The sequence below is a fragment of the Macaca mulatta genome, chromosome 1, assembly GCF_049350105.2.
Source record: "Macaca mulatta isolate MMU2019108-1 chromosome 1, T2T-MMU8v2.0, whole genome shotgun sequence".
Lineage (NCBI taxonomy): Eukaryota > Metazoa > Chordata > Mammalia > Primates > Cercopithecidae > Macaca > Macaca mulatta.
Window position 1 is genome coordinate 1,108,033 of NC_133406.1, and position 27,266 is coordinate 1,135,298.

General features: G+C 36.1%; 2 protein-coding genes and 1 long non-coding RNA gene across 3 annotated transcripts in view; all 3 read right to left on the bottom strand.

The window, feature by feature from the left end:
• Nucleotides 1–25,148, bottom strand: part of LOC114678437 (uncharacterized) — a 267,034-nt gene extending 241,886 nt beyond the window's left edge. Inside the window, exon 1 of the long non-coding RNA XR_013415776.1 lies at nt 25,034–25,148. This is a non-coding gene — a long non-coding RNA (uncharacterized LOC114678437). The remainder of the gene's footprint in view (nt 1–25,033) is intronic.
• OR2T8 (olfactory receptor family 2 subfamily T member 8) lies at nt 1,946–4,117 on the bottom strand. Its single transcript, XM_015127880.3, has one exon. The coding sequence runs from the start codon at nt 4,101–4,103 to the stop codon at nt 3,165–3,167; it is 939 nt and encodes a 312-aa protein (XP_014983366.3). The 5' UTR covers nt 4,104–4,117; the 3' UTR covers nt 1,946–3,164.
• LOC100427704 (olfactory receptor 2AK2) lies at nt 19,191–20,156 on the bottom strand. Its single transcript, XM_002806059.4, has one exon. The coding sequence runs from the start codon at nt 20,154–20,156 to the stop codon at nt 19,191–19,193; it is 966 nt and encodes a 321-aa protein (XP_002806105.4).
• Nucleotides 25,149–27,266: the final 2,118 nt, after the last annotated feature.

Sequence of the window (27,266 nt, forward strand, 5' to 3'; positions counted from 1 at the left end):
AAGCGAGGAGAACCTGCAGCAATAGCTTGTGTGAAAGGAGGAAAACCATTTGACAACATCTTGAACTCTAATGGAAGAAATGATGGCGATTTCAAATGAGTGTGCATGTGTATATGAGTGGGATAGGGGCAGTGCTCACTGAAACACTGTGACAACTAGCTCTTTCCTGAGTGCAAGCTTTTTAAAGGGAGACAACTGAATTCAGGTCTATATAAAGGTAAACAATGAATTTTACCCCAATAAGCTTGTCTCCATTGTTTTTTAAAAAATGAGAATTAACACTGAGCCGATTCTGGAAGGTTATGGTTATAACTAAAATAATAAAATGAAGGTGAAATATTAAGCAAAATATATTTGCAAAGTAAGTACTAAATGAACAAGAGGTATTTCTGTTTATTACTATTATTATAGTTATTATATAAGAAGTTATACTCTACTTCATCTAGGCAAGGGTTAAAACAATTCACTTAATGTGTCTGAAAGGATATGGAAGTTGACTATTTGATGAAATTACTCTATGATCAAATTATGCCTGTGTTTATAGAAATAAACCAGGTTTAAAGGGTAATAAATTGGCTTTATATACCCTAAAGCACAACCTGCAGGCCCGGGATAAATGCCTCAACCAGCCTTTCTTCCACAATCCCCAGGGGCCGCCACTTCCACAGTACTGCAGGGACCTGCCAACCTGGATCTCTCTGGCTCCTGCTCCCTGCGAGCGTCTGCTCTACATTCCTCTGCTCCTTATTTCAAGAAAAGGAAAAGTTGTGAAAGAAAAGATTCAGACTAAAAAAAAGCAAAGTTAAGAAAAAAACCTTTAAATATGTGAAACTATTGTATTACAGTTGATTTTTGGATTTAATTTTTTGTTTTTGGAGATCACATGAGTATATATTTATAAATAAATTGATATAGAAATAAATGTATGAGGCCGGGCGCGGTGGCTCACGCCTGTAATCCCAGCACGTTGGGAGGCCGAGGCAGGCGGATCACAAGGTCAGGAGATCGAGACCACGGTGAAACCCCGTCTCTACTAAAAATACAAAAAATTAGCCGGGCACGGTCGTGGGCGCCTGTAGTCCCAGCTACTCGGGAGGCTGAGGCAGGAGAATGGCGTGAACCCGGGAGGCGGAGCTTGCAGTGAGCCGAGATCGCGCCACTGCACTCCAGCCTGGGCGACAGAGCGAGACTCCGTCTCAAAAAAAAAAAAAAAAAAAAAAAGGAAATAAATGTATGTTTATTGTTGTTTCCTTTGTAAACTCAGCAGTCTCTTTAACAAGCCAAATTTCTTGCCTGAAAGTTACTCTATCTATATAATCATTTACCAGTAAAGGAGTGAAAGACATGCCATCCCCCAAATAGCAAATTGGAATACTGATTACTTTGAGTTAAAAACATAGGAGCAGTGGTTGTTTCAAAAAGGGCCAGCCGATCATTCTCTTCCTACATGCGCGAAGCCATAGAGATCCCTCGGCAGGTACACCCTCCATGTACCAGCTGAGAAAATAGCCCTCACACCAGACACTGGGATCTGCACTGCAATGGATCAGAATGAATACACTTACCTAAGTAATCCTTCTACAAGTTTTACTCCCCTTCATATACCTCCTAATGACTCACTTAGAAATGTATTGCTGTTAGCCGATCCCCTTTGTCCTGTCATTTCTTCTTGGGAAAATATAAAATTGTCTCTCTTTGGACACTTCTTCAGACTCCATGGTCTTGTGAAGAAGTCCCTGTATATGTAAAATTAATAAAATCTGTGTGTTTTTAGTGGCATCATTCCTCCAGTGAAGTGGAATGTTCTGTTACAATTCATAATTAAAACAAACAGATTTATAGCTTTAAGCAGAATGCAGGAGGTGGAAGAGATGTACTAAATACCTGGTTTAATAAAATAGCAAAGCTTGAGGCATTGAATGATAACACGTGTCAGGAAATATAATAACAAAAAACCCAATATATGATTTTATTTCCAAAATTCCAAGTAGTCCTATGAATGCCATAGATTGCCTATTAATTAATAACCAAGTTGTTTTTGCTTTGGAAGCATATACAGATTTTTTTTTCCAAAAACTGAAATAGACAGTTTATATCACTAGGCAATAGAAAATAAGCTAATGCAAGAGGCCTCACCATTATTAGTCATCAGGAAAATGCAAATTATAAGCAAACTCAGTTCCTACTACACTCAGAAGAATTGCTAAAATGAAGAAAACATCAATATTTGGAGCAACTGGAACTTGTGTGCATTACCAGTGGCAGTATAAGAGTAAACAATCACTTTGAAAACAGTTTACTAGAGTTCATCAGACACCTACCAAGAAAAATAAAAACATATTATTACAAATAGGAGATTAACAGACATTTCAATCATAAGAGCTTCAAACTTATAATAGCCCAGAGGCCCATCAGCAAAATAATGGATAAACAAATGATGAAATTTTCCAAAAACGAAATACTACTTAGCAGTAAAAGAAGAGCAACATATCAATGAGGTAAAAATGTGGACGGATTTTAGAAATATATTCAGCTGAAAGAAGGAAACAAGATTCAAGACAATACTACTGGTTTCCTTTGATATGAAATTTTAGAATAGCCCAAACTAATGAACAGAGATAAAAATTAGAGCAGTGGGTGTATCTTAGGCCTGGGGTATCACTGGAAAAGGGCCTGCAGGACCTTTCAGAGGTGGTGAAAATGGTATCTCTTGATAATGCATAATTACCAGGGTAGATATTTGTGGAAATCAGTTGAAAAGGAACACCTTAAATGTGAGAATTCTGCTGTGTGTAAGCTACACCTCAATTTGAAACAAATGGCAACAATTAACCTTCAAAACTGTTTGAATGGTGAATTCATTCTTTGAACAAAATATTTTTGTGAGGTATGATGTAAAACCATCTTACTAAAAATTAGTGATTTCACCGATTTTTAACAATTCACAATTTGATTGGATAATGATAGCTGAGTAAATGAACCCAAGGAATGAAGATTTATCTGCAATTCAAAGCAACACATACACACACACACACAAACACACAGAGAGACAGAGAGACACACACACAACAGATGTAGATATAAAAGTGTATATTCCTCATCTCTAGGAAATTCCACACAAACACTTTGCACAGTTTAGAATGTTGGAGCAAATATATATACTCTTATTCATGACTTAAGGCCACACACCGACCCATACACCTTGTCAGGGCTCCCTTGACCTCACTGTTCCTCACACTGTAGATGAGGGGGTTTAGCAAAGGGGTGAACACGGTATAGAAGGCTGACACAACCTTATCGTGGTTAGTGGACCTATGAGATTTGGGTCTCATGTAGGTAAAAATGGCAGCTCCATAAAAGAGTCCCACCACAGCCACATGTGAAGAGCAGGTGGCAAAGGCCTTCTTGCGGGCTTCTGTAGAGCGCATGTGGAGAACAGCGGCGAGGATGAGACCATAGGAGGACAGGATGAGGGACAAGGGCACCAGGAGCATTAACACACAGCAGATGTACATGGCGTTTTCGAAGACTGAAGTGTCAGCACAAGCCAAACGCACCAGCACGGGGGCCTCGCAGAAGAAATGATCGAGCTCGTGCGCCCCGCAATACGGGAAGCTCAGGGAAGCAGCAGCCTGCAGGAGCCCGTCAGCTGCACCCAGGAGCCAACACGACATGGTCATCCTCAGGCACAGCTGCCAGCTCATGAGCATGGGATGTCGCAGTGGGTGGCAGACAGCCGCGCAGCGGTCATAGGCCATGGCTGCTAAGAGGAAGCACTCTCCACCCCCCAGCGTGGGGAGGAAGAAGATCTGCGCACCGCAGCCAGCGCGGGAGATGGCCTTATTTCCGGTCAGGTAGTCAGCCGCCATTTTGGGCACAGTGGTGGAAACCAGCATCATGTCCATGAGGGAGAGTTGGCTCAGGAGGAAGTACATGGGCGTGTGGAGCCGGCGGTCCCGGTGAATCAGGAGAATCATGAGGGCATTGCCAAACAGGGAGGTCAAAACAATGGCCAGAAGCATCATGAAGAGGACTTGGTGGGCTGTGGTGTGGTTAAAGAGGCCTAGGAGAATGAAATAAGAGGTAGAGCTCCCATTTTCCATGATTTCACATAAGAGTGACACTGCAAATGGAGAAAAAGATGACAGTGTTTATCCTTTATGGTACTCCATTTGAGTTATATAGTTCTTGAAAAGTAGTTGTGTGAAAGCGATGAAACCTATGTCAAATCTTTCATTTGCCACTTGCAAATTGTTCTAATTTGTGCATAAAATTAATTCAACTTTTTCTCATTTCCAAGGATTAATTATAAATTCTTCTCAGGCTGAGTATTGATTAATTTTATATAACAAATCTACGTTCTGGATAAGTTGCAAGTGACCTGTCAGAATGATTTTGCTTTATCTGATACCATCATAAGTGAGTGGGAATGAAATGATTCACATAATTTGTCATTTTATTTGTACTTGAGTTACATCATGCATAGTCAATATTTTAGGAGCTGAATTAAGTCAATATATTTCATTATATAAAACTACATCCTTGATTATGAAGGTTGTGGGTCTATAACATACCAAAACTCATTGAAACCTGCCAAAATCAGGTGGTTTCCCCTGACTTAATCCAAGAAGACTTTTTTTTAACTTTCTAAACAGGGTGACTTATGTTCTCAGGTCTGGAAAGACTAAGTCTGCAAATGAAAACATACCTAATTTGGAGTTACAAACACATTTAGTCCTCCTTTATAAGTGATAGACTGAAAACAGTACTGACATTCTTGGATATTTTTTATTTCTTTGCAATTTAAGAATATAATGGTAAATATACATTTTCATTAACTGTACAAGGTACTTTGTTGCAATGAGACTTTTTCTCATCAGTCCACAAGCATAACCTTTACCAGGTAAAGGAGAAAAAAGAAAAGTAAGATCTTTATCCAATCACAGAGATAAATTAGTTTTTTCTTCAGTCTCAAGAGAAATGAAATCTTTATAGGCATTTTCATCTTAGATCTGCTGGTGCAGGAAGTTTTCTACCTTGTTGAATAATGTGGCCACACCTGCATATCAATGCTGATTCAATCTCAAGGATATGGTCTAATTCAGTAAAGTTACATGGCAGAAGGAGCCCATCTCTTCCATGGGCATTCCCTTAGCCTCTACTTTTTGTATCCACCCTAAACTCAAATGTCAATCATGACTGGGAAATGCAGTGCAGTTGGGTCAGTGGATACCAGGGTGCATTAGTTGAGCATCATAATTTTACTGGCAGCACAATACCTGAGGGTTTTATTTGGTTGTTTAAAATATCATGAAAATATACATATTTCCTTCTTGACAAATAAATTCTGCATTTGACAAAACTTTGTCATATTCACACCCTGGTATCTCTAACATGCACATTTCTTTTCTTTTTACTTCTTAGAAAATGCAATAACATGTACTTTCTACATGTAGGAACTATACAAAAATCTCTAATTATAGTCCTCAGTGTCATTTTGCTGAAAGACCTCAAAGCCTCCTAACTCATTTCTTTCACTTGATATCTCCCATTTCTCTGTTGTTTCAACCTTTCTTAGTGTTGAAGATTGATCAGGTTTAAATATCTTTTAAAAAATCAATCTGCAATGTCATAACTGTAGGGTGTTGGACAAGTTTCTTAAATTATTTTTTTTCTATCATATTAACTATTTTTAAGTGCACAGTCAGTACAGTGGCTTCAAGTATAATCATATTGTTGTATGACCATCCACAATATCCATCCACATTGTGTGTGTGTGTGTGTGTGACTGTCTTATTTCATTTATCATAATGTCCTCAAGTTTCATCCCATGTGTCAGAATTTCCTTCCTAAGGGTGAATACTATTTCATTCTCTGTATATATAACAGTTTATTCAGTTATCCAGTTATAGCCATTAATGTTGCTCCCACTCACTTCAGCTGTATGTTTAAGGATCAATTTAATGGCATGTTTGATAAAAGATGTTAGTTGTTGTTGCTGTTGTTGTTTTTGGTAAGGTAAACATATATAGCATAAAAATATAGCAATTTCAATTAATTAGCTGCTTAAATTATGCCAGACTGGTTCATATGTTTTCAGAGAATAATCTCAACAACATGCATGACTTTTCAGTTCAGGAATAATAATTCTGAAATAAAAATTCTGAAATAAATAATTCTGAAATAAAAATAAAACTTCATAATAATTTTCTTATTATGAAGTTCCTACTATGATTAAGTAGTTTGTAAAATTTGATGTCATTAGCTTGTACCTTTTCAGTGAAAATAGATAATATTTCTATTCTTTATGTTTAGGTGGAATGAAAATTCTTTATTTCCAGGTGTATAAAAATTATCAGTTTTTATCGGTCTAACTGGTCATCATGCCATAGCATTCAGATTATTTCATGAAATGATCAATTAAATGTGTTAAGTAAAATTAGTAGATAACTGTATTTTTCTATGATGTGATAATATTAAATTATTTGCTTTATTAAAATTACTGTCTATATTTTTATGTTACAAAGCTGAGATAATTTGCCACTAATTAAAATGTTTATGAACCTACAAAAATGATTATTTGGGGTAATTTTTTTAAAAAATTGACCATGGAAACAAAGTATAGTTAAATGAAAAATGAAGAATTAAATAATCTTACTAATAAAATATCTATAATTTCATCTAAAAGAAGGTTGAAAATTCAAGACTGACTAGTGTAGAAAGAAGTATGATAAAGTATTGCCCTGAAAAATAAATATTTTCCTTTTCTTTCTTCACTATAGCTTAAAAAGCTAAAGAATTTTGAGCTATATTTTCTTCTGTCCCCATAGTTTCTTACTTAGAATGGTGATAAAATGTGGACATCTTTACTTTAAATCACACTGATCTTTTTTGCAATGCTCGTAGAAGGCACGTATATATCCCTTCCTTTTTCTCATCAATAACTTGTTGAGTAATCATAGAACATTGAGAACAATGCCTCTAACATTCCATTCTGTACTTTTCTGATCCCTGTTGCCAAAACTTAATAGTAAAACTGTAACTCTCCTCCCCAAGATAATGAAATGATTAATCAATTTGTTCTGTCAGAAAATAAATTGGAAACAGCCAAATCATAAATTTGACAAAATTCACAGGTTATTACAAGAATTTAACCTGATGACTGTCTCAGCTAGCAGGTTTTGATTCTTCAGGTTGTAGAATGGATAATAGAATTTTATTTGTAAAATATATAAAGATGTATAGCTGTGACTTCTCTGGAGTTCAGACTTTACAGGAAAATTATTAAATATTAAGTGACTAGTATTTACAGAATCACAGATTGTCTACTTACAGAAGATAAAAGTGATGACTGCTTCCAAAAGGCTGGATCCTGTCTGAGCAGCATTGTCTTAATGCCTCTTTGGGTGGAGAAAAGCTCTTCCAGCCTGGCTGTATTGGCTTCTCTTATATCAGTGTCTACAGTCTACTTCTTAGGGGTGTGGCCTAAATTAAATCTGATTAATAAACCAGAGAGGCATAAGCTTGCCACTTTGGTTGCCAAAGATGTTTAATTTTCGGGGACATTTTATAGACACCCATAATTTTAATATACTTCCAAAATGCTTTTGGAAAGCTGTGATTTATTGAAAGAAGAGAATTCTTTAGGATCAAAAATGACATGTAAACAGATGTTCATGGAAAAAGATGATGCTTAAAAATACATTAAGGGGGTGAGGTAATGTGGCTCTGGCATTGTCTGTAGTTTAATATGATGGGAAGATTAAACAGGTGTGATATTGAAAGATCAGCTGTTGTCAAAGAGAGTAGTTGAAATAAAAAGAAACCGTGGTAGAATCCATGGTAGTTTCCTTATTGAACTAAACTTGACAGAATCTCTGCTGCATTATAAGTATCAGTATTTTTGCATCTCTGTGATATAATTGTATTTTTTAATATTTTATATGTGTGTATCTATGTAATAAAATCAGTGATAACAACAATAGTAACAACAGATTGTATTCACTATGCCAGGCACTTTGTGATTTGATTTTATCTGGGGCTGCTTTTTGTGATTGTTATTTCTTCTTAATATTTTCTACTGTCAAGCACCCTTGGATTCTGGCTCCACCTTTTGCAAGTTTTGTGAACTAGGGCTTCACTACTAGTATATATAAATCTCAGCTTCCAAAACTGTAAAAAATATATATATTTAAACAAAATTTCTCATGGAATAGATCATGGGGAAAGCTGCTCCTACACAAAACATGAGAAACTGTAATTGCTTATTCCAAGTGAAGTTGTAATTACTATTGTTTTTGTTTAGAAGGCAAGCCCATTATAGATTTTAGTGACACCTCTGCCTTTGCATGTTGGATCTTATTGAAGTGGCCAAACCTACTCTGATTTAGAATGTTATTGATCACATGCAGTCTACAGTTAAAGTCAGGTTATCTTATTTCCTGTGAAAAAACCCAAATTCCTGGCTAAGTGCAAGCAGTAAGTCATAGATATTTAGTATATCAAGTTACAAATAAAACTTTCAATGAAAGTTTACCTGTGACTTATAATAAAACTTTTATCTTTCCATGTTCTGAACACTAATGTCTCTGGGTGCCAGGGGTATCAGTATGATGGTGTAGTAACACAGGGTGGCTACTGTCCGATGGAGGGAGTGGCCTTTTGCCTTAAGTAGATCAGTCTCTCTGAAGGACTGTAGTGTGTGAGAGAATTAAGGTCAGACAAGCTGTGAGTCAGATGAGAAAAAGATGTATGTACTGCCCAGAGTGCCACAGAAAAACACAAAGGACAGTGATGCTGGGTAGCTGAGTTGAGATTAACTACTATGTGGGCACAATTTACAAAAACCAAAGAGAGGCTATGCTGAGTCCCTACACCAGCAAGACCTTGACCTTCTGCCCACTCTCCTCTTGATGGCATGTGGGGATAGACCAGCTTCCAGATTACAGATGGGCTGTATGGAGGAGGCCACCTCAAAGGTGACCCTGCCAGAGGTCATAGTCAAGAATCCACAGATCAGCAAGCCTGAGCAGGAGAAATAAATATCACTTAGAAATTCCTGAAAAAAAGGCTGAGATGGAGATTTAGACATCCAGGAAGCTGACGGAGGAGTGTTCCTAGTGTCAATTCCTGTGGCCTTAATGAAGCAAAATTGGGCACAGGGAGAAAATGAACTGTGATGCAGTCACAACTATGGTCTCGGCTACTCCTTGGATGAACTCTGAGATTACCCTTCCATGTTGTCTTGTAGTAGGCAAATGTCCCAGTGTTTGTGTTCCCACAGAAGAAATTTTTACATGTGACTTGCCCACAGAAAGCGAGCATAAGCTTGGGTGAGGCAGTTTACCTCAACTGGGAACAGTGACTTGAGAAGGACTTAGCTGAGAGCTGTCAGATACTAATTCTCCTGGCAGCTGGAGGAACAAGTACTTGAAGTACTTCCCACTTAAGTGGGGAGTGTGGAGAGCACATGACACTGTACACTGTACATTACACTGCATGAGCCAAACTCGATCAGAAGTCAGTGTGAAGGGAGCCCCTGATGCTATTCACACAGGTGTATTCCTGTAGCACAGAGCAGGGGGGTCACTTGGAGGGCAGATATAGACGACATCTAGAAACAATGACCAGGGCACTAAAATATGTTTGCTTGGAAGTTCTAGTTCCAACTGAAAGGTAAAAGTTGGTTTGGAATTTGCCAACTAGGAATATACGGGCCTGAGGAGCCGAAATGGAAACAGCTTCCCTCTCTTTCTGACCAGGCACTCCCTTGCACCACGCACACTTATCTTATTGTATGCTTGTTGAAAGATTCTAGGGACTAATTTTGAAACAAGCCAGGCATGGAGACCCAGCCGCAAATTCTCTCCCTCTTAAAATGACCTCAAGATAGAGACTCTGCAGCCCAGCCACACTTGAGATGGTGCCAGCTGGCACTCTAGGTGGACAATAATACAAGATACCATCGCAACAAGACACACAGACCCTGCGCTCTGCATACCCCTGCACACCTCCCACACCACGTTTCCCTTTTTAAAGCCCTACCCTCAGCTCAAAGCTTTGAGATGTTTTGTTTTGTTTTGTTTTTTGTGAGGCTTGAGGCAGCCCATCTCCCATCTCCTAGCATTTAAAAAATAAAACTGATTTCCCATCACTGCATCCCGCCTCTTTTGCAATTAGCTTCCAGGTGGTGAGCAGCTGGACTTGCATACCGTTCCAGAAATACAGGAGGTCTAAATGTACTTTCTACAACATTAAGTCTATAATTCAGTGAAGAGAATTCTCAGCAAAGAAAAACAAAAGGACTAAATAGAAACGTAAGAGCCAAAAAAGGCAGACAAAATAATCATAATAAAAAAATCCTCACTGTAGTTCAGCGTAATAACAAAATATAGATGACAAGTGGAAGAGTCGGCAAACTTAAACAAATAGGAATTACACAATGTAAATATAATGAGGAAAAAGATTGAAAGAGTGATGAAAAGAGCTTCAGGGTCCTGTGGGACAATAACAAGACAATTTTTGTCATTACATGTAATTTAAAGCTTGTTATGTATTTTTGAGTATGCATCTCATTTATTATTATGAACTGCCCATAATTAGCCTGAATCATTTTTCTTGTGTGAAGTATGCAGCTAATTCATGGTATCAGCATAACAAATCTCCATCTATTATTTATTATCTATGTGAATCTTTATATGTAAAGTGTGTTTGTGGTAGAATAATTCATCATTGTTATGTATTTTGGGGCATAGTACCTGATAGGTAGTTTTTGATCCTCACCCTCCTCCCACCTACTACCATCCAATAAGCCCTGGTGTTTACTATTACCTTCTTTGTGTCCATGTGCACTCAATGTTCAGCTGCCACTTATGAGTGAGAACATTCAGTATTTGGTTTTCTGTTCCTGTGTTAGTTCACTAAGGATAATGGCCTCCAGCTGCATCCATGCAGCTGCAAGGGACATGATTTTGTTCTTTTTTATGGTTGTATAGTATTCCATGCTTTATATGTATGAGATTGGTGCAAAGGTAATAGTGATTTTTGCCATTGAAAGTACTCAGTCATGGGATTGCTGGTCGAATGGTAGCTGTTTTCAGTTTTGTGAGAAATTTCAAATTGTTCCACAGTGGCTTAACTAATTTACATTTTCACCAGCAGTGTATAAGCATTCCCTTTTCTCTGCAACCTTTCAAGCATCTGTTGTTTTGATTTTTTTTTTTGACTTTTTAATCATAAATAACCATTCTGACAGGTGTGAGATGGTATCTCATTGTGGTTTTCATTTGCATTTCTCTAATAGTGATAAGCATTTTTCCGTATGCTTGTAGATCACATGTATGTCTTGTTTTGAAAAGTGTCTGTTCATGCCCTTTGCCTATTTTTTATAATGGAATTCCTTTTTTTTTTTTTTTTGCTTGTTGATTTGTTTAAGTTCCTTATAGATTCTGGATATTAAACCTTTGTCGGACACATGGTTTGCAAATTTTTTCCCATTCTCTGCCTTGTCTGTTTATTCTGTTTATAGTTTCTTTTGCTGTTAGATGACCTTTAGTTAAATTAGGTCCCACTGGTCAATATTTATTTTTGTTGCAATTGCTTTTGGAGTCTTCATTATGAAACTTTTGCCAAGGCCTATGTCCAGAATGGTATTTCCCTAGGTATTCTTTCAGAGTTTTTTTATCTTTAAGTTTTACATTTAAGTCTTTAATCCATCTTGAGTTGATTTTTGTATATGGTGAAATAAAGAAATCCAGTTTCAATCCTCTGCATATGCCTAGCCAGTTATCCCAAAGTCTGTATTGAATAGAAAATCCTTTCCCCATTGCTTGTTATTGTCGACTTTGTCAGATCAGTTGGTTATAGGTGTGCAGCTTTGTATCAGGGTTTTCTAACCTGTCCCATTGGTCTATAAGTCTGTTTTTGTACCAGTACCATGCTGTTTTGGTTACTGTAGCCTTGTAGTACAGTTTGAAATCTGATAGTGTGATTCCTCCAGCTCTTTTCTTTTGGCTTGAGATTGATATGGCCATTCGGTTAGTTTTGGTCTTTCGGTTAGTTTGGTCATTAGATTAGTTTTTTCTAATTCTGTGAAAATGACATTGGTAGTTTGACAGAAATAGCATTGAATCTGTAAATTGCTCTGTACAGTATGGCCATTTAAACAATATTAATTCTTCCTATGTATAAGCATGGAATATTTTTCCATTTATTTGTATCATCTCTGATTTATTTTGGAAGTGTTTCATAATTGCCATTATGAAATGCAAAATCCCAGCATTTTGCATTCATCATATAATTGGCCTTCCAAACAACGTTATGATAGTCTGCTTTCTACTATCCAATATACAACCTCAGGAGTTAATTTTGGAAGAAAACCTAGAAGAAAAGAAAAACAAAGAAGGGAAAGAAACCCTTGGAATCTTTCTACTGGGCTGCCACAAATAAGGACAATCATTCAAATTTGGTCAAGAAATAGAAATAAATTTTCATTGTGTAGTTTCTTTTTTTTTTTTTTTTTTTTTTTTGAGACGGAGTCTCGCTCTGCTGCCCAGGCTGGAGTGCAGTGGCCAGATCTCGGCTCACTGCAAGCTCTGCCTCCCGGGTTCACGCCATTCTCCTGCCTCAGCCTCCTGAGTAGCTGGGACTACAGGCGCCCGCCACCTCGCCCGGCTAGTTTTTTTTATTTTTTAGTAGAGACGGGGTTTCACCATGTCAGCCAGGATGGTCTCGATCTCCTGACCTCGTGATCCGCCCGTCTCGGCCTCCCAAAGTGCTGGGATTACAGGCTTGAGCCACCGCGCCCGGCCTCATTGTGTAGTTTCTTCTCTACCATGCACCTAATTGTCACACATTAAGATCTTCTCAATTTAGAGACTCAGTTTGAAGCCATATGAGGCCATTTATGTAACAACTTACATTGTCAGTTCCACATTCTTCCTTCCTCATTGAGTTTATTTGTTTGACTGAATTAATTAAATCACAAATTTAAAAAAGAAACTTCAAGAATAGCACTTAAATGATTTCTTCTAATTTAAAATGTCTTCTTGAGAACTTTTTTTTTTTTACATTTTGAAACACACCAGAATTCTAGAGGTAACTTGATAAGATATTTAATTAATGGCAGCTGTGTCTTCATTCTGACTTGGGATTTTTCTCTTTTCCCATACTTGCCCATATAATTTATTGATAAACTGAGTAAACAATTTATCCAGATACTACTGAATGTATTTAATTAATTAATGCATTTCTCTAGGTTTAAAGACTATTCACTAAAGAGGATGTCTACTGTAATTGTGGGAGGATTTCAGTTTCTAGGACTTTATTAAAGAAAATGTTTTAAAAGAATATGTTAAACATAAACAGTGATTATACCTCTCTTTCAATGAGACAACTGTCATATCCTAATGGCCTCTTAAGATCTTTAGTAAACTCTGATGCAAGGCAAATATATTTCCATTTTATAAATATGCAAAACTTTTAGTTTTTAGTAAAACTAAAAAATGAGAAACAGAAAAAAAAAAACCATGGATTTAAGATGTTGGAACGTAGTGTGTGATTTAATTTGGTGGAATTATCTATACATTATGAACGTAATGCATTTTAAAACTGTCTCCAAAGTTACAAATAAGGAGCAAGAGAATGGCATGGCAGAACAACCAGACAACAGGGGGTGATTTTGTCGTCTTGGAGCAGTTTCACAGCACACGGGCTGCCTGGATTCCCTTCTCCCTCACCATACTAACACTCCTGTTGGTCCCGTTGACATCATCACAACATCCTCATTTGGAATGACCCACTCGTCCACCACCCCATGTATTTTCTGCTCAGCCCATTGTCCCTCATGGACCCCCTGTATATGTCCACATTTGTCCCCAAAATGGCCCTTGACTTTCTGTCTGGGGACCATCATATCTCCGTCCGCCATTGAGTGTGGCATTCAGCTATTCCTCTTCACCACCTTGGTGGCAGTGGAGGGCCTGCTGCTGGCCGTCATGGCTTACAACTGCTTTGTGGCCATCTGTTACCCACTGTGCTATTCTATCCTCACCTTTGTGCTACTCCATCCTCAAGTATCTGACCATCTGTGTCCTCATGCTGCTTGCATCTTGGCTGAGAGCACTGCTCATTGCCTTGACCCATGTAGTCTATACTGTGCCTCCCCCTTTCTGTGTCGCCAGAGAAATCCATCACTTTTTTGTGAGATCACAACCCTACTGAAACTAGTCTGTGCTCACACTGCCTGGTATGAAAAAGGTCTTTTTGTCAGTGGTGTTATTTTTCTCCTCCCACTCATCTCAGCTATTATGTCCTCCCATGGAAGCATATTATCCATTGTACTATTGATAGACTCAAGGCTGGGGCTCAGGAAAACCTAGGCTACTTACTCTTCTCACATGACCATGGTGTCTTTATTCTATGGGGCCATGATTATCAGGTACTTTCTGCCAAAGTCCTACCACTCCCCTGAGCAGGACGGTGTGGTCTGCATCTTCTACATCATCCTAACTCCAATGTTCAACCCTCTCTTTTACAGTTTAAGAAACAAATACATTATTCGAGCCTTCTGGAGAGTCCTTGGAAAAAGAAGAATATGACATTTTCTGTTTCCAATGAAAATACAAAACAATGAAAGCATGTGCATTGAAATGGAGGGATTTATGAATGTGCATTTAACTCTAAGAGCCAAATATTTTGAGAAACAGACAGTAGACCAAAAGAAAATCCTGTCACCAAAGTTGATATGCAAATCGGTCATTTTCTTATTTACATCTTGGTATTCAAAGATAACATAAATGAAGTCTGGTCAATTCATATGCTATATCAAATGGACTTTTCTTATTCCTATTTAATCATATTTGTTCATTTTTACTTATTTTTATCTTTTGAAATTTATTTGTATTTGACAAATAATAATTCTATTTATAGAGTATAATATGACTTTTATCTATGTATACATTGCAGAAAGTTTAATAAAGCTAATTAACATATCGATCACCTTACCAACTTATTTTTTTGTGGTGAAAATGTTAAAAAAACTATTTTTTTTTTTGAGACAGGGTCTCATTCCGTCACCTAGGCTGGAATGCAGTGGTGCAATCATGGCTCATTGCAGCCTCGACCTCCTGGGTTCAAGAGATCCTGCTGCCTCCAACTCCCAAGTAGCTAGTATTACTACAGGATCACACCACCACACCCAGCTAATTTTTGTATTTTTGTAGAGACAAGTTTTCCCTATGTTGCCCAGGTTGGTCTTAAACTCCTGGGTTCAAGAAATTCTCTTGTTTCAGTCTCTCAGTGTGCTAGGATTACAGGCATGAGCCACTGCTCCTGACCTAAAAATCTATTCTTTTAGCAGGTTTGCAATATACATTCATTGTTAACAGTGGTCACCATGCAGTGCAACAGGACACCGAAACTTTTCCCCCCACAGGACTCCAAAAGCATGAGAAACAAAAGTGAAAATGGAAAAGTGAGATTGCCTCAAACTAAAAACGTTTCTGTACAGCAAAGGAAACAACAGAGTAAAGAGAAAACCACAGATTGGGAGAAAATAGTTGTAAATGATTAATATTATTATAAGGGGCTAATACCCGAAATACATAAGGAACTCAAACAATTCAATAGAAACAACATTAGATCAATAGAAACAACATTAGATCAATAGAGAAATGCAAATCAATATCACAATGAGATACCATCTCACATCAGTCAGAATGGCTATTATTAAAACAACAGATGCTGGCGAGATTGTGGAGAAAAAAGAACAGTTTTACACTGCTGGTAGGAGTATAAATTATTTCAGCCATTGTGGAAAACAGTGTGGCGATTCCTCAAAGACCTAGAGGCAGAAATATCAGTTAACCCAGCAACCCCATTATGGGGTATATACCCAAAGGAATATAAATCATTTTATCATAAAGATATATGCACGCGTATGTTCATTGCAGCACTATTCACAATAGCAAACACATGGAATCCAGCAAAATGCCCATCAGTGATAGAACAGATAAAGAAAATGTGGTACATATACACCATGGTTACTACGCAGCCATAAAAAGGAATGAGATCGTGTCCTTTGCAGGGACATGGATGGAGCTGGAAGCCATTATCCTCAGCAAACTAACACAAGAATAGAAAACCAAACACTGCATGTTCTTATTTATAAGTGGGAGCTGAATGATGAGAAGACAAGGACACAGGGAGGGGAATAACAAGCACTGGGGCCTGTCAGAGGGTCAAGGGTGGCAGGAGGGAGGGGATCAGGAAGAAGAGCTAATGGATGCTGGGATTAATACCTTGGTGACTTCGTGGAATTGTTTTTAATAATTATAATAGGATTCTCAAAAACAATATATAAAGGGCTATTTGAGATTCACATTCAAATAGGCAGGTAATTACAGGAAGTCAGTGAAGTGAGAGAGGGGAGGAAAATACCAAAAACAGAAATCAAAAGCTGGTAGTTCTGAACACATTATTAAATAAAAAAATAATAGAAATATTGATAATATTGAAGAACATTAATAGTATCAATAACAATAAGTAAATATATTAATTTTGTATTAAGGAATGACTAAATGATCTGCACTGTGTCTAAGAGTTTATTCACATGATTTTACTTCAGTTGCCCCGTAAAACTGCTGTTATATTTGTCTCCCATTTATAGATGAGGAATCTTGTCTCAATAAAGTTATGTAACTGCCTAAAATGAAACCATGATAAGAGTAAAATCTAGGTTTCAAACCAAGGGCATTAATTTCCAGGTTGAAATAGTGAATGAATCTGAAAATATTCTCAGAATATTTTCTGAGAATAAAGGCAGAGGGAAAGCAGTCCTGTAATCCCTATCAAAGGCACTTGGCAAAAGCGCCTGGGTGGGCCTGGGTGTGCACCTTGTGTGTGTGTGTGTGCACACGTGCGCATGCACAAAGGGTATTATGGTGCAGGAGGAGAAGAGTCACGTCAATAGATACTCTTGTCTGTTTTTAGCCCTACTCTCTTTACCACCATCTGTCCTGATTTTCCCTCCAGATACTGTAAGCTTTGACTCTTCCCTTCCTCAATATTAGAAGAGAAAACAGTGATTTCTCTCCTGTTAATACATTATTAAATATTAATAAATATTAGTCACTGGATTTTTATAAAGAAACTTTCATTAATAAAGCATGAAAACCACAACCGAAAAACAGAAACAGAATAAATGAGAATATATTTAGATGTTATTTAATTGGGTCTAAAATGTAAACTTTCATATCAATATATTTTTGGGTAGTGATCACAATTCTGAAGATTACTCTGGATTTGTTTTGCCGGCAATATAGCACTGTGGTTCCTGACTTTCCTAGGACTCTAAGGAAGAGGGAGTGTACCTGTCCATACACAGGTGAATTGTTTTCTCAAAAAAAACTTCAGAAATCTGAAGTTATTAAGCAGTCTGTGATACATTTTTTTGTTAGCTTTTCTCTTCCTCTACCCTCTCCCCAATACATGATAGGTTGTTAAGGCTGAATCTCATAATATCTACAAAACTTAGCTCCCATAATGGTTCATATCATGAAAGATCTTTCTATAACCCTGTTGCCACAATACTGGCTCCCAATATTTGACATAAGTAGTGTCTTTTTCTTTAGCTTTGTTACCTACGGTCTTTTGTAGGGTGCCCTGGATTCTGTCTGGATTATTCTTAAAAGCTTGAACTCTTTGTAGAATCCATATGATGTGCACTACCTAAACACTATAATCAGTCCAGCCATCCACACTTACTCATACATTTCTTCCCTTACACCAAGTTGACTGTGATGTTACACCATTTACTATTCCTGAGGAAGTGGATTGTCATAACACTAGCATTGCTTCAAAAATGAAAAAAAAAAAACCACTGAAAAATGTATTAGCGAGTAAACATAATTTACTAAAAAGAATTTTTTTACACTATTCCAAATTATTAAATCATAAAAGAGTCATTAATTTGGGAGGAATCTGAGAATCAGGCAATATGAGTTCATGTCAGGATTTGTCTATTGATCAGTGAGTTGTTCATGGAGTTCTTAACCACCATAAACTTTGGTCTCAGTCTATATAATGAGGATCACACAATGGTACTTGCTTAAACCATTGAATAATGTTTTTGTGTGTTTACATTAATTAGAAAAATATGCTTTCTGAGTTTGCGTAGCACTTGGTTACTGAAAAGTGTTTAGGATGTGGTGTTGTTACCCTCCTAGTGAACGTCTAAAAGCATAACTAACTAGAGAGCGCTCTGTTACATAATGCAATAGCACGCCATCAATCACTGAAATCACTGAAATCCTGGTTTTCATAATTCTTAGTACTAAATTAAAATGCGTTATTGAAGTAATTATATTTTAAATGTTATTGAAGCATATAGATGGATAAAATAAAATGAAATCATGATAGGAAAACAAATCCAAAGGAAACACATGTTCAGAAAGGTGCACATGGTCTAAGCGAAGAAATTAAAGATTCTTCAGTTGAGTATTATTCACCTGGGGAAAGCTGTCCCTGCAATTCAGGGATGACCAGGTGGCATCGGTTGGGCCTCAGTGTTGCTAGGAGTTGGCCTTGGTGTTCTTCTGTTAAACATACACCATTGCACAAAACATTAAACACATAGGGAGAAAAATGGTCCACCAAAGAGGTCCATGTGTCCTAACCTCTAGCAACTGTGAATATGTCAGCTTCTACAGCAAAGGGAACTAAGGTGGCAGATGGAATTAAGGTTGCTGATCAGCAGAGATTTCTGTCAGCTTTTATTTTATTTACTCTCACAAGACCAGTCCCTGTAACAGTGTTACACACAAAATTAAGGCATTGAAACACCTGAGTGCATGAATGAATGAATGTATTCTGCATTTTTCTCTCTATTAACTTTGGTTGTTATATAGATTATCTTGATGTTAAATGTTTGGGTAGATTTTATTTTTATGGTTCACATTTCAGATATTCAAGAGGGCAAATCAAAATATTAAAATGCCAGGGTAACACTGGGTTGAGAAGGCTGAATTCTACTGCTTTAGAAATTAAACAAGTTTGACAAACACTGCTTTTGCGGCTTCTATACAGAAAATGTTTATTTACATCTTTCCAGATAGTTTTCAGGAATAGCTTTTAATGTTGTTAATGCTCAATCAATACAAGGTTCTGAAGTCATATTTTCTACGGCATATCCATTATCCCAACAGTCTTCTCATTGCCCCTGTGACTTCCTTATTTCGCAGGCTATAAATAAATGGGTTCAGTAGGGGTGTGATAATGGTGTAAAATACTGCTACCACCTTGTCCCGTGTAGGGGAACACAAGGAGTGTGGCTTCATGTAGGTAGCGAGAGTGGTTGCATAGAACAGACTTGCCACAATCAGGTGGGAGGAACAAGTGGAAACAGCTTTTGCCTGTCCTTTTCCCGAGCTCATCTGGAATACCACAATAAGCACACGAGCATAGGAAGCCAGAATGGCCAGGAATGGTAGCAGTAGGATAATAAGTCCACTCAGGAGGACTGTATACTCATAATGGGAGGTGTCTTGACACACCAATGACATTAGAGCTGGAATTTCACAGAAAAAGTGGTTAATGAGCCGAGACCTACAGAATCGAAGTTGAAACACATACATTGTATGTATGAAAGCGTTGATAGAACCACTGGCCCATGCACATGCAACCATGAGACAGCAGATCTTCTTGCTCATAAGTATAGGATAATGTAAAGGGTAACAGATAGCTACATAGCGATCGTAAGACATAAAACCAAGGAGAAGGGCTTCAGTTCCACCAAGGGCTAAGAACACATACGCTTGAATCTCACAGCCCATAAATGTAATGGTCTTACTCTGTGAGAGGAAGTTGACCGCCATCTTGGGCACGGTGGTGGTGATGTACATGAGGTCAATGATGGACAGCTGACTGAGCAGAAAGTACATTGGAGTGTGGAGTCTGGTGTCCAATCGAATGAGATGGATCAGCATAATATTTCCTGTCAGAGCAACTGTAAAGATGGTGGCAATGACGACAAAGAGAAGAGAGTTTGTCCAACCGTATTGGAAAAGACCAACAAGTAGAAAATCTGTCCCAAAACTTTGATTTTCTGCTTTCATGGCTGAAACCAAAATATCAAAGCAGATGACATCTGAAACGTTCATGTAATAATGTTGACTGCCCTTTAAGAGAAAGCAAAATGACAATACTAAATACAATAGAATTATCTGGACTGTCTTTAGGATGAATTTATCTCTCTCCTATTCATCACATGGAATGTATCCATAGAAAAATTCCCATTTTACAAATGATGATATGAAAATAAGTGTTTAACTGTTGGTGGGATTGTAAACTAGTTCAACCATTATGGAGAACAGTATGGCGATTCCTCAAAGATCTAGAACTACATGTACCATATGACCCAGCCATCCCACTACTGGGTATATATCCAAAGGATTATAAATCATGCTGCTATAAAGACACATGTACACGTATGTTCATTGCGGCACTATTCACAATAGCAAAGACTTGGAATCAACCCAAATGTCCATCAGTGACAGACTGGATTAAGAAAATGTGGCACATATACACCATGGAATACTATGCAGCCATAAAAAAGGATGAGTTTGTGTCCTTTATAGGGACATGGATGCAGCTGGAAACCATCATTCTTAGCAAACTATCACAAGAACAGAAAACCAAACACCGCATGTTCTCACTCATAGGTGGGAACTGAACAATGAGATCACTTGGACTCGGGAAGGGGAACATCACACGCCGGGGCCTATCATGGGGGGGGGGGGGGGATTGCATTGGGAGTTATACCTGATGTAAATGACGAGTTGATGGGTGCTGACGAGTTGATGGGTGCAGCACACCAACATGGCACAAGTATACATATGTAACAAACCTGCACGTTATGCACATGTACCCTAGAACTTAAAGTATAATAATAATAATAAAAAACATATAATAAAGCCTTGCTTCAAAATAAAAAAAATAATAATAATAAGTGTTTACTGACTGCAGAATAAAATATAAAATGAAAATAAAACAGAGTATTTAGATTATTTGTCTGAACAAGGTATGTTTCTCCTTTGTAAATATATTAAAGATGATAGACAAGCTGTGCTTACCTGTTAAAAATCACTCACTGATTCAATTTCCTCATATATGTGACATGACAGAATTAGTCAAATATATAATTTCAAGGATTCTTCATTTCTCTTTTGATTACATTGGTTGTAAATAAGAATATATAAATATAAATACTATATAAAAGTAGTAACATTTATATAGTAAATGTTATTTTACTTGTTCAGATAAATGATCTAAATGTAGTAACATTTATATAGTAAATGTTATTTTACTTGTTCAGACAAATAATCTAAATGTAGTAACATTTATATAGTAAATGTTATTTTACTATATAAATGCTATTACATGGTCTAAGTGAAGAAATTAAAGATTCACCTGGGGTGAATTACAGTGCTATTATAGATCTTATGATTTAATTAGTATTTATTTATTTCTGTGAATGTAGACACAATTTTATAAACTTGGGGGAAAAGGTAAACCAAATATTAGGAAGAGCTTGAGAATGAATCATTGAAATATAAAAATATTTATTATTCTTTGACTCAAGTAGCATGTAAAGAATGGTTAACGAGCACAATACAGTGATAATCTCTGGAACTCATAATACATTTAGACTGAAAAGCTTGGTTGTGTTTGAAAAATTAAAAATAATACAAATAGTTGCTAAAAGTATTACATAGAAGCTGACTTTATAAAACTAGTAATATTCAATTATCTTTCTTTTGTACTAGTCTAAAATATTGTCACATTACTAATTACAATTACTCAATGATATTTAAACAATATTTTAATGTTATTATGCAAAAAGGCTTATATTTCTAAAAATGTATACAATAAAAAATATGAAAAGTCACAAAATTGACATAAAAAATATGATCAGATGGTAATTCTTGGTAAAACAATTCATAAAAGTTTCACCTAAATTTTAACATTATATATTTCAGATCATGACATAATTATTTTAATAAAATCTAGAAAGAAGAGATCTAACTCAAAACAAGAGTGAAAATTATTTACAAAAATCTAACAGGGAGGAAATAAAACAATAAGATTTTATAGAGGTAAATGAAGAAAATATTGGTTATAATTGAGTATGATAGAGAAACAGAAGAGAAAGATTATAGCTACAATAAAATTTATATAATAAAATAAATTACTATATAAAATATAGTAACATATCTCATATAATATATATTATCATTTGTACAGGGTAAGAAAATTGAATAACAAATAAAAATAAAATGAGCAACAGTTTTGGAACTATTGGAATGATCATTTCATCATATGATGACTATTTTTCAAATTTATTACTGCTTACTTCTCCAAAAATCACATGTAGAAAATAACTGATTTTAACTGGAACACACAGAAAATTCTTAGGGCAATAAAGTGAATTATTTACTGTCTTATATATAAAGGCCCTACCACATGGGGAAAAAAGACCTGACTGCATAACCTGGAAATAGATATAAACAGGTGATGCATAAAAAGGAAAATAGAAGGTTTAAAATAGGGTAATTATCTACCTAAGCCTAAATCAATGTCATGTGAATAAAACAACCTTATTAAGTTATTTTTTAAAAGATCAAGAATGTAGTCCAATGTACAATAATATATTTTTGGTGACACATGGTTGAATTTTTTAAGATTTTTTTTTACTATAAACTTATCATTTCCATACATTTTGGACTAACACTTTTATTACTGGAATTTTACTACAGTAATATATGAAATAATCTTTGGTACAAACATGTTTTGGTACAAACATATATTACATATTGAAGATGATACCTTTTCTAAAAACAATTTAGAATTATGAATGCATGATAAATTTTGTTTTGTTTTGTTTTGTTTTTAAATAAGGGATCTCCTCAGGAAGTTTCTATAGGTCTTCCTCTTTTTTTTTTTTTAATGATTAATCTGATGACATGTCACATATTCAAAAAGTAGTTATGAAAACTGGATAAACAAATTTTACACACAAATACAAACACATAAACGCAAAAATAAACAGTTACAGTATCTATTGATCATAATTCACTCAAAGATGCTTCATGATTGGAAATACCAAAAAAAATTCCAAAACAGAAACACACTGCGGTTTGGATGTTGCAAATCTTACTTTGCTATGAAGCAGGTCACAGGTTTCACTAAACTTCTGGGATAAATACTGGCCTCTATTCCATCTCCCTCAGCCAAGCAAAAGACTACACAGCATGCTACTCTTAATCTCTTCCTAAATTGAGTTGTAAGTAAAATTCTATGTTGACTGCAGCACCTTTCTGACAGTAGGCCTCAATGAATCAGGCTTAATTAGATTCTTTACACAAGTCAACTTGCTGAGAGTGTGTGGTTGAGAGGTATTAAATCAGAAATATTAATCGCACTCAACTACCCACCAATTCTTGCAAACACTAAAGACACTTTAAAAATCTGTGAGATTTAAAAATATATATGGTATTCTCTTCATTTAATTTTAATTAAACAGAATCCTTAAGCTTCTTGTTAAGTATATTGGAAGATTTTCTAATCAAATTTTCTCCCACCTCTAATTACAAAACATAATCCTCTGGTAAGCATCACCAACATTAAATGCTACAAGATTCTCTTTGTAATGCTGAAGACCAAGGCTATAGCAAATATAATGTTGTATAAATGTAAATATTTCACCTGATAGGTGAGAGAAAGGTGCTAAGATGAGCACAGAAGCACCTAAAACACATCTAGAGTTTCCTTAGTCCTGAGAAATAATTTCCCCACCTCCCAAGCTCCTCGCCCAATATCAAACATTACTTTCTTTTTTTTTTTTCTTTAAGACAGTGTCCCACTCTGTCGCCCAGGCAGGGGTGCAATGGAGTGATCTTGGCTCACTGCAACCTCTACCTCTCCATTCAAGCGATTTTCCTACTTCAGGCTCCCAAGCAGCTGGAGTTTCAGGCACCACACTTGACTAATTTTTGTATTTTTAGCAGACATGGGTTTCACCACGTTAGCCAAGCTGGTCTTGAACTCCTGACCTCAAGCAACCACCCGCTTTGGCCCCCGATAGTGCTGGAATTACAGGCCTGAGCCAACATGCCCTTTCTTTGTTTAGATGAAATCCCAAATAAAAATTTCAATTGAAATTAATGTAAAAGAAATCTATTAAGTATGACATAATTTATGATACTATATTCACCAACATATTCAACAAATTGCAATTTCCAACCTCAAAAGCATATAATTATAATGCAGCCTACTCCATTAGGTAATAGCTTGGACCTTCAGTGTGAGTTAAGTAACTTAAAATAACATCCATTGAAAGTGTGTTCTAAACCAATCCCAGTCCTTCAGCAGGTAGAGAGGAGGCGATGTTGTCATTTCTGCTGATGATGACGGATTTGAGAACTAGTTTACTATTATTACAGCCATAAACTGAAAGCCACACATTTTCACCCAAATAATTTTCGAAATATGCAATTTAATTCATTGTTGGTTTCATCATAATGTAGCCTCTTGTCATTCTTATCATCATCTACATATATTTTGGCATCATTGACCTCCACATTTACCTTGAAGTTTGAATTCTGCTTTTATAAAAACTCTGTCTATAGAACAATTGAAAGATGTTAGGTAACTCATTACAGGAGATGAGAACTAGGGAAATTTGCAGAAATAGAAGCCATGGATATATGCAAATATGTTATCTCCTTAATACTAATAGGCAATAACAACATAAATTTCTAAGTGTCAATAATAACCATGTATGCTAGGGGCATACAACTGATGAAGTTTTTTGTTTTTTTTTTTATAGAACTGAATAAAAATTTCACCACACATTGTGTTTTTGAAATATTTTACCTAATTTTAAACTTTCATCATTCCAAAAATATTGTTGAATATAATTACATACTAAACATAATGTTAAAATTGGAGGCTAAAGTAAGGAAGAGATGTTTCCTACCTCAATTAAGACCACAGAGATCCTTCCAGTTGTGTTCTCTCAGGTGGGGGATGCGCCGAACTCACCCACACTTGCCCACATCTCTGCACAAACATGCCCCAGCCCCTTCATCCTGGTAAGGCAGAGATTGTTTAAATTCAGTATCAGACCAAATATGTCTCAAGTACATACCTTGAGATTCTTTTGCAGACATTAATTAAGTAATATCTGGATAATCTATGCAGCCAATAATACAATTAATTCTATATAATTACTTAAATAAAATACATACCTTTAAATATATCTCTGAAACTAGTTTCAGAATATATTTCTCTGACATAAGTTACAGTAAATTTGTCAAGGGACTACAAATTCTTCTGATTTACCTCAGTACTTAGTTGGCTAACCAGCGATTTGATAGCTAGGTGACTGCCACCATGAGTAAGCCTTATTGCCTCCACCAAGCCACGTCTTTGAAACTGACAAAGGCTGGCCTTGAAAGCATTTTTTCGTCTAGGTAAAAGACATATAGACCAGGCGCAGTGGCTCACACCTGTAATCCCAGCACTTTGGGAGGCTGAGGTGGGTGGATCAGGAGGTCAGGAGTTCGAGGCCAGCTGGCCAATATGGTGAAACCCCATCTTTACTAAAAATACAAAAATTAGCCATGCATGGTGGCACACACCTGTAATCCCAGCTACTCAGGAGACTGAAGCAGAAGAATCGCTTGAACCTAGGAGGCAGATGTTGCAGTGAGCCAAAATCACACCACTGCACTCCAGCCTGGGAGACAGAGTCTCTGCCAAAAGAAAAACATATATAGAGAGAGATTGTCTTTTATTTTGTAATTAATTTTAAAATTATTTCAATTTTAGTTTATGTAGCCTCTTTCATAGAGATGAATCTCATTCTTCTAGGATTTTTTCCCAGAAAGAAATATATATATATATATTTTTAAGTAACAGGAGATGTATCTGAATAGATCTGCAAAATTAACTATAAGAAGGGTTCTCTGCCACCACAGTTGGAGGTAGTAGTTAGAAAATCAGAGCATCAGAGCAATTCCTTTTTTTATTTACTTTTAAATAAAATTATATTATTTATCAATTATATATATTCAAAAGAAATAGAAGCAGAATGACATATATTCTAAATAATCAAGCTATTTAATGTGACAGTTCTGAAAAAGAAGTCCTATACTTTTAAAATTTCTAATCTGAAAAACATTTTAGAAATTGTTATACTGAATTTGTAAGATGGTCTTTTTTTTTCTTTTTACTCAGACAGTAAGCCTTTGTTCATTTAGCATAGGGAATTCAGAGGAAAGCAGAATTTAAACAAAAAAGTCATCATTTTTTTATCCTATGTAAGGCTGCTAATGTCTACATTTAAATGGGTTAACTGCCTAATCAAGGTTGACCTTCATATTCTTTGTCTAAGAGACCTTCTGGGAAAACTTGGTCTCCAATCCACAATTAAGCACATATTAGAACTGGTGTCTTTAATTCCAAAAAAGAAGATAAAATTGAGTTCAGGATGAATGATCAAAATCTATTTGTTTAATTGATAAACAATCAGGATATTTTTAACTGAGGTTTTTAAAAATATATTTTTATTCTATTTTACATTTAAGATACACATATAGATTAGGTTCTGCATAATTAACCAACTGATACAAAATTTTTCTGCAAACAACATAAAAAATGTCATTTTAAGGAATTACATAACCCAGGAGATGATCTATACAACATATTACAATATTTTTTCCTACAATTTTTTTTAAAGATTGTTGTGGTCACAGAACTAGACAAGTCAGATATCTAGAGGTCCACAGATATAGTGACAACTGTTGTAACCACTAACAGTTCATTGTTCCCAGGCTCACAGAGAGGAAGTCAGACAATGCTGTGTGATCACTTAATCTTCTGTTGCAACAAGGCTTATTTATAACCTGTGAAAATAAATGTGAGGTTGAATTTTAACCAATCTCTCTGCAAAATGTCATGGATGCCATAACAACCCCTTTGTTCAGGAAATAAAACAAAAAAAGTGCAGGAACTTAGGAGACAGGGTGATGTAAGTTAGAATTTGAGGGAAAGATACACAGGCTTAGTCTACTCTGTACTTACTTGATATAGAAGTTCCTATTAAACAATCACACACATCTCTTCATTTTCCCCAGCTAAGATATTGTGTTCTTTAGTATGGAATAGTTTGCCTCACTTTTTGGTAAAACAACTTACAATAATTTCCA